Source organism: Molossus molossus, unplaced genomic scaffold (assembly GCF_014108415.1).
Source record: "Molossus molossus isolate mMolMol1 unplaced genomic scaffold, mMolMol1.p scaffold_m16_p_17, whole genome shotgun sequence".
NCBI classification, from domain to species: Eukaryota; Metazoa; Chordata; class Mammalia; order Chiroptera; family Molossidae; genus Molossus; species Molossus molossus.
This window is the reverse complement of record NW_023425352.1, coordinates 34,136,828-34,150,831: the sequence shown is the minus strand read 5'-3', so window position 1 is coordinate 34,150,831 and position 14,004 is coordinate 34,136,828. Positions and strand designations below refer to the sequence as shown.

At 38.1% G+C, this 14,004-nt stretch overlaps 1 protein-coding gene across 2 annotated transcripts in view; it reads right to left on the bottom strand.

The window, feature by feature from the left end:
• Positions 1-14,004, bottom strand: part of RNLS (renalase, FAD dependent amine oxidase) — a 272,685-nt gene that overhangs the window by 25,818 nt on the left and 232,863 nt on the right. For both annotated transcript variants that reach the window (XM_036265243.1, XM_036265244.1), the window contains exon 6: positions 541-716. In XM_036265243.1, coding sequence (XP_036121136.1) covers positions 541-716 — 176 coding nt within the window. The remainder of the gene's footprint in view (positions 1-540; positions 717-14,004) is intronic.

Below are 14,004 nucleotides of genomic sequence, written 5' to 3'. Positions count from 1 at the left end.
ATTTAGAACAGCTGCCTTTGATACACAACTTGCCTTGCTTGAGGAAAGCTCGCACTCTCAGGGGGCATGTCTTGAGATGCTAAAATTTGAACATTAGATTGGGAAAAAGTGCATGTCTCCCTTATTGAGGAGTAACGGGATAAAAACCCACAGAGGGCCCTGGCCGGTTTGGCTCAGCGGTTAGAGTGTCGGCCTGCGGTCCGGAGAGACCCGGGTTCGGTTCCCGCTAAGGGCACGTGCTTCGGTTGCAGTTTGTCCCCGGCCCTGGTTGGTCGTGCGGGTGGCAGCCACTCGATGTGTCCCTTCACGTCGATGTTTCTCTCTCTGTCTCCCTTCCTCTCTCTCCCTCCCACTCTATCTGTACAAAAAATGGAAAAGTGTCCTCGGGTGAGGATAAAAAAAAATAAAAAAAAAATAAAAAAAAAAAAAAAAAACCCACAGAGGTTTACATGCACACATTACACACGTGATGAGAAAGTGAAGTCAGCTCTGCCGGCCTGTTAAGAAAATTGTGCTCACGCTGCCCTATTCAGTGCTTACCTGTGAATATCTCCATTTCTGGCATTTGGTAGCCACTGGCTGAGGCAAACCTGGCAAAATGTTCTCCAGCTGCTGGACGATTAACTCCTGCACATCCTTAGTGCTGTGTTCCAAGTGTGCAACTCCAAAGGGGACAGTGGTGTGAATCACGAGGGAAGGCCCCATCTCTGATGACGCTAGTTAGGAGGGACATGAAGATACATCTCAAAGTGGGTACCATGGAAGGGTCTTTCAGTAGCATTTCAATCCAGATTTAAGACTTGATCACGATAATCAGACAATAAATGGAGGGAAAACAGACTCTTGTCTATGAAGTATAAAACGAAATTCAAAATCAAACTTTTCTGAAGAGGAGGAACCTTTCATGATGTGTTTTAGAGAGTACATTTCTAGATCTTGCTAAAGAATGGTAAGAAATGCTAAAGAAAGGCGCCTAATATGTACTGCCTTGTGGTATAACAAAACGTATTGGTATGTCCACCTTCTCTCAGTCATTAAAGTATAAACTCTTCAAGGCAAGAGCCATTTCTTACACATAGGCTATATTATCCTTAAAAAAGTAGATGGTCCAAAAATACTGGCTCATTTTTTGATAAATAGATTTCAAAGTGTTTTCTTGAAATTTTTCAATGCTAGAAAAAGCATCTTTACCACTTTTTTTTAAAAAAATCAAGCTTCTAAAAACAGGCCTGACCTTATAATATTTTCCTTTATCTTTTAAGTAGCAAAGAAAATAAAAGTCTGCCTCATTTATAACATGGAGCTACTTTCCACTTGTTTGCCATTGAATTTTTTCTGGCCATATTTCACAATTACAAATAACGAGTGTCTGCTTCGTATCTTTCACTCTTTAGGAGGCTATAGGAAAATCAAATAAAGTTTGAAGTTGAAAGCAAAGTGACTGAGGCATTCAGAAAATACAGACTTGGAAGGAATGTTAACAAGCGTTTGTCTGCTATTCTTATTTGTTTAAATCATGCCAAGGAGAAAGTTGAGGGGAAATAATAATAGATTTGAAATGCATGAAATAATAATATGAAAGTTGGTGTTCCCCCCTGCGAAGAGAAGAGAATATGAAAGCCTGTAAGGTAATGACAGGGTTTGTCAAGCCTAATTCTGAAAATTCTTTAATTTGGGATTCTGAAGACAAGGATCTGTTTGAGGTAGGTTGGAACAATTTTAAACAGAAAAACAGTTGAATGACATCAGCCACTTATTGTTGTGTGCCCGCCCAGTTAACCTCTTCACATGTCAGGGTGTAGTGGGTTTTATATTGTTTTATATAAAATCAGGATGTTGGGTCTGTGGAGTGAATTAAATATGTAATGCATGTGAAGTGCTCAGCTGTTTCTGGCACAGAGTAGATGCTTCTTAAACGTAAGCCATGGGAATGGAAACAATAAGACAGATACATACGAGGGGGAAGTTCCCATGGTATCGCCCAAATGATAGGTGTGACTTATTATTATTTTTTTTTTGTAAACGTACTTCATTTTCCCATTGCTCTCTGCTTGGAGAATCCTAGATGCATTTTACACAGAAACATGAGGGAAGAGCATCCCAAAATGCTGGAAGCATTTTAAAATAAAGTGAGTGCTTCCAAACATTTTCATATGCAGGAGGTGGGAGACTGGACTTCGGGATATGCACAGTGAATGCAGTGGTAAGGGGATTGCCCTGTGTCCACCTCACAGTAGCTGGGAGGACTTGACAAAGGAGACAGAAGGACCACCTCTTTGAATGGTCGAGGTTCAACCTCCCAGTGCAGACTGTGCAGGTACCACACAGAGGGAAGGACCACGGAATGCAAAGTCTCAGATTCTTTCACCAGATTCCACCACAGTGAAACCGATCACCTATTTATGTTTTCAGTTAGTAAATGCAGGGAGGCTTGTTTACAGCAAGGGGTGTCAGGGCCTGCACTCCTCCAAGGGTACCGAATCTTCCCAGAGACAGTGAAAGCTATTGGGTCAGCGTTCTCAAGCAGGACAGTCGGGGTTTGAGTTGACTCCTCTCTGGCAGGCTTCAGAGAAGCCAGCTGCGTGCTGAGGATCGAGAGGTTGCACTGACCCAGCCATTTGTTCGAGGAGGAACTCGTAAAATCACGGAGGGCAGCGATGGTGCCTCGCCAGGCGTCCTCATTTACATCAGCCACCCACTCCAAAGAGAGCAATAAAAGAGGAAATTTAAGACCCAAAATGAAACAGTTCTTGCCTAACAATAAGAGAACAACCTGGTTACTTGTTTTTATTGGAATCAGACACAACTTTCTGAGAATTTAGATTAGAAATTGAAGAACCGCAACCTAAAACAGTAAGTTTTAAGGGAAAGCTCCTCCATCCTCCAAATTAAAGGATATTTTTAGAAGTGAAAGTTCAAAAATACAAACAGCCAACCAGAGTTTAAACGTGACTAAGGTTTGGAAAGAGAGCATTATAAAAAGCCACAAATATGTTAATAGGATTCAGAGCATAAATTCAGTATAATCATTATTCCTTGGTCACTGAGAAGGTAATGCTGTTACCCTTTCCTTTATTCGATATAGCAAGCACAGTACTTTGCTTTTGGCATTTAAATGTAAAGTTTGTAGTGAGTTGACAACTATTTCTGTATGTTGGGAGATCAATGGCTTTAGTCAGTAGATATTTGGGCCTTTGCATTCTTAATAGCTCTGTGGTCTCAGACAATTTAATCTCTCCCGCTTTGCTTTCTTCCATGAATTAAAAGGGAGTATTACAATTTACCTTATAAGGCTGTCATGAAGATTAAATGGGTTAGGACACATAAAAACCTTTCTTTAAAGTGCTACACAAAAGTAAGGCAACTGTAGATAACATTCTTTTTTTATTTTTACCTCTATGCTGCGGTCAGAGAAGTTTTAGATAGGGGTAACAGAGTTGACTCCCCTCAGCGTATTAAGATTGAATAGTCTATCAACACCCCAGGAACAGTGGCAAACTATTCCTGGGGTGTTGGCACAGAATACAATTTTCTAGATGTTGAATGAACATTTTAAGTTCATTGGAACAATCTCATTAGTTGTGCGGTTCTAAATCAACTACATTCTTAAGATTTTTGTGTGTGCTTGATCAATGACTGAACATTTTTTTGCTGTATATTGAAACAATATTACTAGTTTCTTGCTATTTCCTGATACCTTTTAACAATATATTATATCTTTCCTTTAAAAATGCCTTAACCTTAAAGCTTATTTTCTGCTTTCTATTTGTTACTCTATTTCAAAATTTCTTTGTTTCTTTTTAAAATGTTGCCTTCTCTTTTATTCAACTCCTTTTACCCCTTATTCTATTCTTCCCTTCACTAGTTTGGAAGTTATACAGTTTATTTCTATTTTCAGGGATTACCCATAGATTTAATCATCCATATTAAAGTCAAAAGTGACTATCTTTATCCTTCTCCTGCATAATATAAGAACCTTAAAATATTTAAACTCTGATTTTATATGCTTTTGTTTTTCAGGATTTACTTCTTTAGTTTTGTTTTAATACAGTTAGAGTTTGTGTATATTTATGCACAGCTTCCTTTGTGGATTTCATATCTTCTCTCCAGGGTCACTTTCTTTTTCCCAAAGTATCTTCTTTTGAAGTTCTATAATGAGGTTCTGTTGAAGGTCAACTCTTTCAGTTTTTGTTTTTCTAAAAATGTCTTTATTTAATCCTTATTTGTGAAAAACAGTTATCCTCGGTATATAATGATAGATTAAAAATATTCTCTCTCAGCACTTTAAAGAAATTACTCCAATATAGGCTAGCTTTTAGTGATGCTGTTAAGAAGTTGATTCTTAATTTGACTGCAGGTCCTTTGCAGGTAACTCTTCCTTTATATCTGGATAGTTCTATTGTTTTCTCTTTGCCTTTGGTGTTCTGCGGTTTTACTTCGATGTCTTGAGGTTTGAGTTTCTTTTTTGTTTACCTTCTTTGACTTCATTAGGTTTTCTGAATCTGAAGACTCTTTTTTGCCATTAATTTTGGAAACGGTTCAGCCATTAGTTCTCCCCATTCTCTCTATTCTGTCTCCACGGAGCTCTAATTAGACAAACAATAGGTATTCTCATTCTATCATCATATAGCTTGATTTCTTTTTATATTTTTCCATTTCTGTCTCTCTATGCTAGATTCTATGTCATTTCTTTTGATTTCTCTTTCAGTTCACCACTCTCCCTACATCTATGTAAGTATTCTGATATTTAATTTTAGATTTAATTATGTTATGTTTCATTTAGAAAAGTTCTGTTTTTCAAAACGGTCAATTTTGATCATTTCTCTCTCCCTAGGCATACTGTCAGCACTGTCCTTTCTGTCTTTAAACAGTCAATATACTACATTGTGTGCTTGGTTGTTCCAACATCTGCAGTCTTCATGCATTTGATTCTGCTGTCTGTTGTTGGATGGCTGTTGCTTATGACAGTGAGCTGCCTCGTGTGTTCTGATTTCTTTTTTCCCTATTGTGAGCCCCTGTTCCTATTGTCAGCCTATAGTTCCTAGGAACTTTATCCGAGACATTGACTGAGGCCCAAGTTTAAAGGGTGTTCCTTTGGAGATTTACTTTCGTTTCTGCCAGATGCCTTGGGGCAATACTGCCCATGACTACTTTAACTAGATTTTTAGAATATACTGGCAGAATAAATTATGGCACCAAATCTGCCTGAGGGTGAATATGTGGTTTTGCATCTCAGGGGAGACATTTTATTTCTTTTTTGTTTTTTTCCACTCCACTCAAAGACAGGCAAGCACCCCCATATCTTCCTCTGCCAGATAGGATATATCACATACAGAAAAGTTCTTGAAATCCATGAAAATGTACACATCGGTGCTAATAAACTTTTAGACCTTCAAGAAACAGTGATTTTTCTTGAAAAAGAAAAGTTATCAAAATTAACTCAACATAAAAGACAATAGTATTAACCAAAATACATAAAAAAAAAAAAAAAAAAAAGAAAAAAGTCAATAAATTTTAAAAAAAAGTCTTTAGCACCTGGTTGCTTCACTTGTGATTTGTTTAAAATTGTCAAGCTAATATAATATTGATTGCAGATACACACATCACATTTACACATATCAATGCACCAAACTAAAGGTCATTCTTCTCATAAATAATAGGTACATTCTTCTTATTAAGAGGTATAATTAAGAAACACATGATAATCTCAATTGTATTTAAAAGGCATCTATTAACATTGAATATCAATTCATGGACAATAAAGATACAATATAAAAAAATGGTGACTTTCTCAAAGTAAGATAATCTTTCTTAAATTGATGATTTATTTCATACTTTACAATTAAATAATATAGGTTTTGTTTTTTTTTTTACAACAAAATAAGCATAAGCCAATGATGCTTTGTAATACCAATGATGTTTAATGTTGCTCTGGTCAGTGCATCAAGACAAAACATATAAATAAAGTATATAATTACTAGGAAGAAGGAAAAATCATATGATCAAAAATAATAGTGAACCAACATAAAATCCATCAAATTAGTTACAAATTTTTGATATTGATTTTTCTAGATATAAGCAATAACAGGTAAGAAAAAACTTAATTCTACAAGAATTTTTGGAATTAGAATAAATGATTCTAAAGAAAAAATAGGGCAATGAGAATATTTAAAATTTCTGAAAAGTCAGTGAGTCAAGACTTGCTTTGCCATGTATTTAAATGCATTATTAAAACAACCTGACATTGGTTGACAATTATAGTCAAGGAATCATAATAGATACCTCTGGAAAAAAAAGCCTAAAATACATTAAGATTTCAATATAGAGAAATAAATGTTAAGCATGGAGGAAGATTAATTTTTTATACTGTCTCAGAAAATTGGATATGTAGAAAAAATTAACTTAAATATTCCCCTCCTTCTTCTAACCAAATCTGTCACCGTTTCTGATTTCTTTCTTCTGTAACCACATGAGAAATGTACATTCTTAGGGTCACACCAACTCAAACTCATTGGGACATCCTTATTCACATACAAATACCTCGGAGACTTTTTCCATCTGATAAACTTTATATTTGATAGTATCTATCAAGGAACAGAAGTGGGGTCATCAAGTTGGACAGAAGGAGGGTCCTTCAAAGGCAGAAGTCTAAGGCCAGCTCTAGATTTCATCTTTGACAAGGAAGTAGACAACTAAATAAACAGAAGGCCTGGCTATCACTACAACTGCAGGGCAGGAGCATCAGGGAATGGGTGAAATGCTCCTTTAGTTATTGATTCAATCAAACAAACACGTGGTTCTCCAGTGCAGCGTTCGGTACCATGAGAAACTCGATTGAGGCTTACATCTTAGTGGGGGAGTTGACACACAGGCAGAACAATCAGAGAGACATCATCTGCTGAATGGCATGGCATCGGCAGCATTTGCAAATGAAGTTTAGGAAACAGATTCAGTGAAGAGAGGAACTGGACAAGGCCTTGAGAGCCACCGCTTGGGGATGGCAATTGTCAGCTCTCCTCTCTCCTTCTCCCTGGCAGTACACTTGGTGGTAAGTTTCCCTCTCCCTGCTCCTTGAGGAACTGGCTCAACTACCCTTGCCCTCAAGCCTTGAAAGCTCTTATTACAACTTAGTTCTTTCACAGGGCTCTAGGGCCCAGCAGCAAATGCAAAAGAGAGTCAGCCAATCACATCAGTATCTCCAACAGCAAAAAACTTGTACTCATTCTCCATGGAAGAATAGAAGGTGAAAGGGAAGGGCAAATAGTGGGGGAGGGTAAAGGAGACTGAGATAGAAAGCTCTGTGCCCCTGATGTCTCTGTCCCCTTCCTCCGCTCCTCCGCAGAGCCAGCCCAAACAAGCACACCGCTCTGCCATTTGCATGCCACGTTGTTGGCAGCACGTCTGCTGTTCTGTATGTCTGCTGCTGGCCCAGAATCAGGAACTAGGTCTCCCTGTTCAGAGGGACCACCCGCAGGGTTTATTTGCCTTGTAATAATCTCAAACCTATGTCTTATGTATAGGTTACAGAGGCCAAAATTCATCGACAAAGGCCCTGCTCATGTCGTGGGCAACTTCATTACTTCCAACTTCATCTGTAGTGGTGACTTTTGTAGTAAGTATATTCATTCAATAAAATTTTATGGTTTTAACTGAAGAGTAACGTTCTGAAAGTGTAAACTTCTGAAATGACAGCATGGGCCAGGCACAGAGAAAAAAAATTTTTACTCATGGTTTCCCCTTTTACTTATTTCATATATATCCTATCATCTTTGAGGAGAAATAGTTATTTTATACTTCTTCCCTATTATTTCCCTGTAGGTTGGGGACTGTATTAATTAATAGCAATTCTTTAAATAGCAATGAAAATCATTGAAGTGGCTTGAATGAACGGTCTCATTTGGGAGACATAAGATAACAGTATCTAGAGAGCTGACAGGAGAGGGTAATTGCCCTAAAAAAGTCCAGAAAGAGAAGCGAATGGAGAAATTGTATTCTTGACAGCAACCAGATACCCAAGTTCCCTGACAAGCCTCTGCTTCCCTTTTTAAAGGTAAAATATATATTAAAAAGGAGAAAATGATGGGGCTAAAATGGTACTCATTTGAAAGACAGGAAATATAACTCAGGTACAAAAGTGTCATTTTTACTCTTCCTGTTGAAGGTAGTACGTAACTGTTCCCAGGAAACTGTGATATACCATCTAAGATTGACAGAACAATCTCCACTGTTATATTTTCCCTTTAAGAAACAAGATATGTACCCTGGCTGGTTTGGCTCAGCGGTAGAGTGTTGGCCCGCAGACCAGTGAGTCGCAGGTTTGATTCTGGCCAAGCACACGTACCTCGGTTGCGGTTCATCCCCAGCTCTGATAGGGACCCTGTGGGAGGCAACCAGTCTGTGTGTCCCTCTCACATCGATGTTTCTCTCTCTCTCCCTTTCTCTCCCTCCCACTCTGTCTAAAGATAAATTGAAAAATATCCTCGGGTGAGGATTTTTATAAAAATAATTTAAAAAAAAAAAGATACATTAAAGCAGAGGTGGTATGAAATTATTTTTGGTATTTAAAAACTATTTTTATTTAAATTACAACATTATTTTTTAAGTTCACTCCAACGCTGTGAATGGGTATAAAGTGAAAAATAAATAAAAGCATTGCAAAATGATTTCAGGTATAGCTAAATGGTACTCCAAAATTCCACTCGCCCCAATAGCACACGAGAGCTCCTTTCTCCCCTCTCTTACCAACACTGGGTAATTTTTGCTGATCTGCTAGGTTAAAATGTATCTTATTTTTACTTTTCAGTTAGTTGCATATGAGCATGGTATTTTCACATACAAACCCAACTTGTGTATTGTTTTCCAGTGATTTGCCTTTCTGTTGTCCTCCTGGTAACCATGGTGCCAACCTCAGGATTACTGTGCAGATTAAATCCATGTAAAGTGAGAAGTTTATAGAGTTCGGTGCACAGTCAGTGCTCATCAAGTGCTTTGGCAAACCTACCTACCAAGGCTGACTCACTCTATTTCAGAGGATCAGAGTTTCTGAGGTTTTATTGTGCCACCCCTTCTACCTTCCACTTCCTTGACGGGAAATCTAAATCTCAGGAATCGATGCCTCATGGGAGAAATGTGCATCCTGGAATCATAGTATTTACCACATTGTATTGTAATTGTCTATTTACTTGTCTATCTTCCCTGTAGAGATGGAAGGCTACTTGAACTTACTTGTTTTACATTTCTAACTCCTACCTCAAGATCTGGCACATGCTAAGCAATCAATATTTGTTGAATACGTGGATGAACAGATGAAGAAATAAAATAATAGTTATTGACTTCCTATTCCAGTGGATGAGGGCTTAGCTCTTCCACAACTTCACCCTTCTCTTCACCCCACCGCCCGCCCCAACCAACATCTCAACAACTTCTGGTAAAATCATTAATAAGTGTTTACATAAAAATAATCTATAGTAATGTTTCCGAGGAACCAAATAGTTCTTGCCAAACATACACCCTGTCTTGTTCAACTCTCCATCTTTCCTAGAGTTGATAATTATCCCATCTTTTCATTTGTTTGATTCTCAATGGACCTCTAACACCCTAACGTATATTTTCCAAAATGCTAGAACATCTCTGTCACCCACCTAATGATAACTATTTGCATAAAGACAAACATATTGGTTCCATTCCCCCCAGCTCCCTGAGACCTTTCTCCCAGAGGACTCTGCTGTCTGTCTGCACCTAGGGCGTGTGGATAGGCAGAGCAAACTTCCCTCCACCTGGTGAAGAAACAGGATGGGGTTAGCTCTCCTGGACAGAACAACAGCACGCTTAGAACCTCACAGCAGTGCGTGCTCACGAACCGACCGCTTCAGCCGTGGTTCTATATGTGACCCGAAGAAATTTTCCCTGTCGTTGAGTTGGAAATACTAGCTTTAAAAGACACTAAGGTACCTATTAGTTTCTTCTATTCTTTTGGTCTTTGACTTGTTTATTCTAGGCCTGTGGGTACTAACAGAGCTGTGGATGTATGCATTTGCCATTTTAAATAAAGGCTAAGAAAAGGAGGTTTTAAAGCTGACACACATGTATGTTTGTAATCCTTGTTATCCCAGGCTACATATGTTTGGATTTCTTATGTTTAACTAGACACACAGACATCCTCTAAACAATTCCGTACAAGCTAACCATTCTGGTAGACATTTAGTTAAATATAAACAAGTGTGTAAAACCCCACATGATGAATTGAAAATAAAATGAGAATCCCCCTAACGTTCAGACTTCAGTTTCGGAAGATGTTTCCCCATAGCTCCAGTATAAGTAAATGTATACAAATTCAGGAAATAATCTTCCAGTAAACAATGGAAAATTGTTCACAGAAAAGTATGTTCTGCCTTCTCCAGCCAACTGAGAAAGTAAATGATAACATTTACCAGTAATCCAAGATACTTGAATAATAAACAACACATTGCCTATTTCCGCAATACCTATGAATGCTGGGTACCAGAGCCTTTGAGATGGGGTCAAGAGAGTGGGAACAGGGGCTAGGCTGGGCCACCGGGGATAATTTTCTACTGATTAGAGGCACATCTTCAAGTCCTCAAAGTGGAATAGATCTAAGAATCAAGGTGTTGAGTCAAATCTTCAAAGTAGACAAGGTTTTGTAATAGGCAAGGTGACCAGTAGAAAGGGCTAACATTAGGGGTAGGAAATAACATGTAGGGTTGGGCCTGGATAATGAGCAGAAAGTACCCCTACTTCTAGGGAGAAAAAATACACATTGCCTACACAAATTTAGGTTAATTTTTTTTTTTTTTTTAGTACTGGATTGACTTTGGGTCATGAAGCTCAAACTAGTTCACAGTGGTAAAAAGGTCTTCTGCCTGGTAATCCACTTAACAGATTTAAGAAACTCAGTACCCCTTGGAGAAAAGGTATGGTATAGTATAGTGAAATACTGACCTCCAGGCTCTTTATGAGGATCATGTGAGTGAATGTCTGTGGTGGACATCACCTGCTTAGCATCCACCGGCCCTTTTGTGGCAATAGTACCCAAATTTTGTTTTAGGGGATCACTCCTTCCCTACTTGCAGCCTTGATAAGAGTGGCCTAGGAGCTAAACTGATCAGTTCATCCATTTCTACTGGTCATAGTGATTGGTTCAGCAATGGGCAGATAACTCAAGCCAGGTCAATCAGGTCAATGAGATTCAATTCTACGACTAGTGTTAAGCTTCAGTGGAAATGAGCCCTCCCCCGCCCCTTCTTTTTTGGTAACTTGGCACGGAAATGCTTGATACTAACTGGTGTCACCATAAATAAATCCAATTCATCAGCAGATAAGAAATGGACAGAAGCAAAGGCTTCATGATGTTGACAGAATCAATCCAGAAATGCCTGAAGCTTTACTTCTGGATTTTTCAGGAGCAAAACCGTAAGTTTCCTTTCCGTACTTAAGCTATCTGAGTTGGCTTTGATGTCACTTGCAACCGAAACTAACCTAAATGTGTGAAATATCTAGGACTGTGTCTGGCATATGTATGCTTATTCCTATGAATATTAGTGTCCTTTCTTCCTTCTCTCCTCCCCCACCACCTGCTCTTAATCTTAATATCTCTGGTATATAAAAATTAGATTTTGCCAGTTTCTTTAGAAAGCTTGACCAAATAATCAGGAGAAAATCTCCTTTTGGGCCTCAGTTTCTTTGTATGTGAAACAAAGGAGTTAGAAAAGTCTATTCTTGCCCTGGCTGGTTTGGCTCAGTGGTTAGAGCATTGGCCCGTGGACCAAAGAGTCCCGGGTTTGGTTCCCGCTAAGGGCACATACCTCGGTTGCAGTTTGTCCTCCAGTCGTGGGGGTGGCAACTAGTTGATGTGTCTCTCTCTTCCTCCCTTTCTCCCTCCTGCTCTATCTGAAGATAAAGAAGTCTATTCTTTTAAACTTCCTTTCAGCTTTAATTGTCCATGAATCTATAAAATAGAGGTCCAAGTGGCAGTGACAATGTGAGCAGTAAAGCTGAAGCATTAAGCATGGTGTCTGAATCTGGTTCCCACTGCCTGGTTTAATAAAGATAGTATGTTTGGAGTTGGAAAAAGGTTGCACAACGTTGTTCTAGTTTTCTATTTCATTCCTTTTTTTTAAACTTTTAAAACTCTTGACAAAAGTTGTTCTAAATTCAGGCTATTGAAAACTTCTCTTTCCTTCTTATATAGAAATAAGTTGTACTAGGGGGAAAACATATTTTCTTGTTTGTGATTTGAGACATAATTAACACCTACCCAAGGGGATACATGTGTATACACTGATGTAGCAAGAAGGATCAGAGGGTGACAAGAGGCTGTGAGGCCGACCCATACCTGTGGTTCCCATACCCAGACATACATGGGGCAAATCGGAGCTCAAGACTCCTAAGTCTTTCTACATTACAAGGGATTTTATTTTATTTTTTTTTATTAATTTTTTACTTTATCAGTTATGGTTTAATTATCCACCAATATCTGTTGAGATCCTTTGGAGCTTATCCAATAACTACTTCATGACCTTATGGAAATGCTGAAGACTTTGATCACCTGAGATGCTTTACAGAATTTAGTGTTCATTGTAAATTATACAGAATATTTTAGAGAATGCAATTAGATGTGTGCTTACAAGCATTATAGTTCTACCATAAATATTTTTCTATGTTCAACAATAAAACATGAAGACACAATTATAGAAAGTATAGTGGTAGAAAAATATGTAGTAATACAATGAATTTGAATCTTATTAAAAAAGAGAATCAATATGCAGAAGTTAATATTTAATATTTTGCTACGAAATTGGCAATCCCACAGGGATTATTTTGTGGCCTTGGTTATTTTCTGTACTACTTTTGGATAAGTAAAAGCATTTCTTTTTTGTTTGTTTTTTTATTAATTTATTTTTGTTACAGATGTTTCTCCTTTTTTCCCCATTGACACCCACAAGGGATTTTTACATAATGCCTCCCTCACCCTGATTCTCAGGACTTGAGACTTCTTTGATAATTCCAATCACATTTAACTACTGAATGGGAAATTCTGAGTATTTTCAAATAGTTTTGACTTTTCTAGAGGAAGCCATTTCTTGACGGTTTCTATCGCAACAAACCAAGGAGACAAGATTTCCAGAAACCGCAAAGGTAAGTCCTTGCAGACCAACAGAATCCCGGTTACAGGAAGTTTTGCACCAGGGAAGTTTTCTACTTGGCCACGAACTCGTGTTGAACTCTGTCCCTCTCCATCATGCCTTTATTTGCGTGTACAGGACGCAGATCTAGTTTTGTGAGACAGATCTCCCTGGAGGAGTACCTGCAGGCAAGCATTATGACTAAGGAAGATGCCCTCTGGTGACTCATTTCTAATAAGAGCATTGTTTCTTCCTTCTTTGATGGAGCAAATATGGCCTCAGAGTTTAGTACTGTCCCTTTTTAATTCCTGTAAGTGTACCTCAAGGATTGTTAAAGATCTGACAAGGATTACTGATCAGATAAAAAGACAGTGGCTCATGGAGATATCAGTACTTCAATTCCACAAACATTCTATTGTATAGACTTTAAAATATATATCTTCTAAAATCTGCGTAAATAAAATAATGAAAAAAAGAACATCAGATTAAACATTGTTGAAATTTTGCTTATAAAGAATTTAACTTTTTATTGTTATCATCCTGGAAGCACTTAGAAGGGCTATCTTATTCACCTAAACATCTAGAGCAAAGTCTGGTCAATAGCTGGAGTTCAATAAACATTCACTGAATGTATGACTAATTAATAACTTATGGAGACACAGGTAATTTTTGGAGCAAAGAGAATATATATTCTTTTCCTTGTAAAGGCCATTCCCTTACGGTAGTGGTTCTCATCCTAATGCCGCAACCCTTTAATACAGTTCCTCATGTTGTGGTGACGCCCAACCGTAAAATTATCTTCGTTGCTACCTCATAACTGTAATTTTGGTAATGTTATGTCTTAGGCAACCCCTGGGAAAGG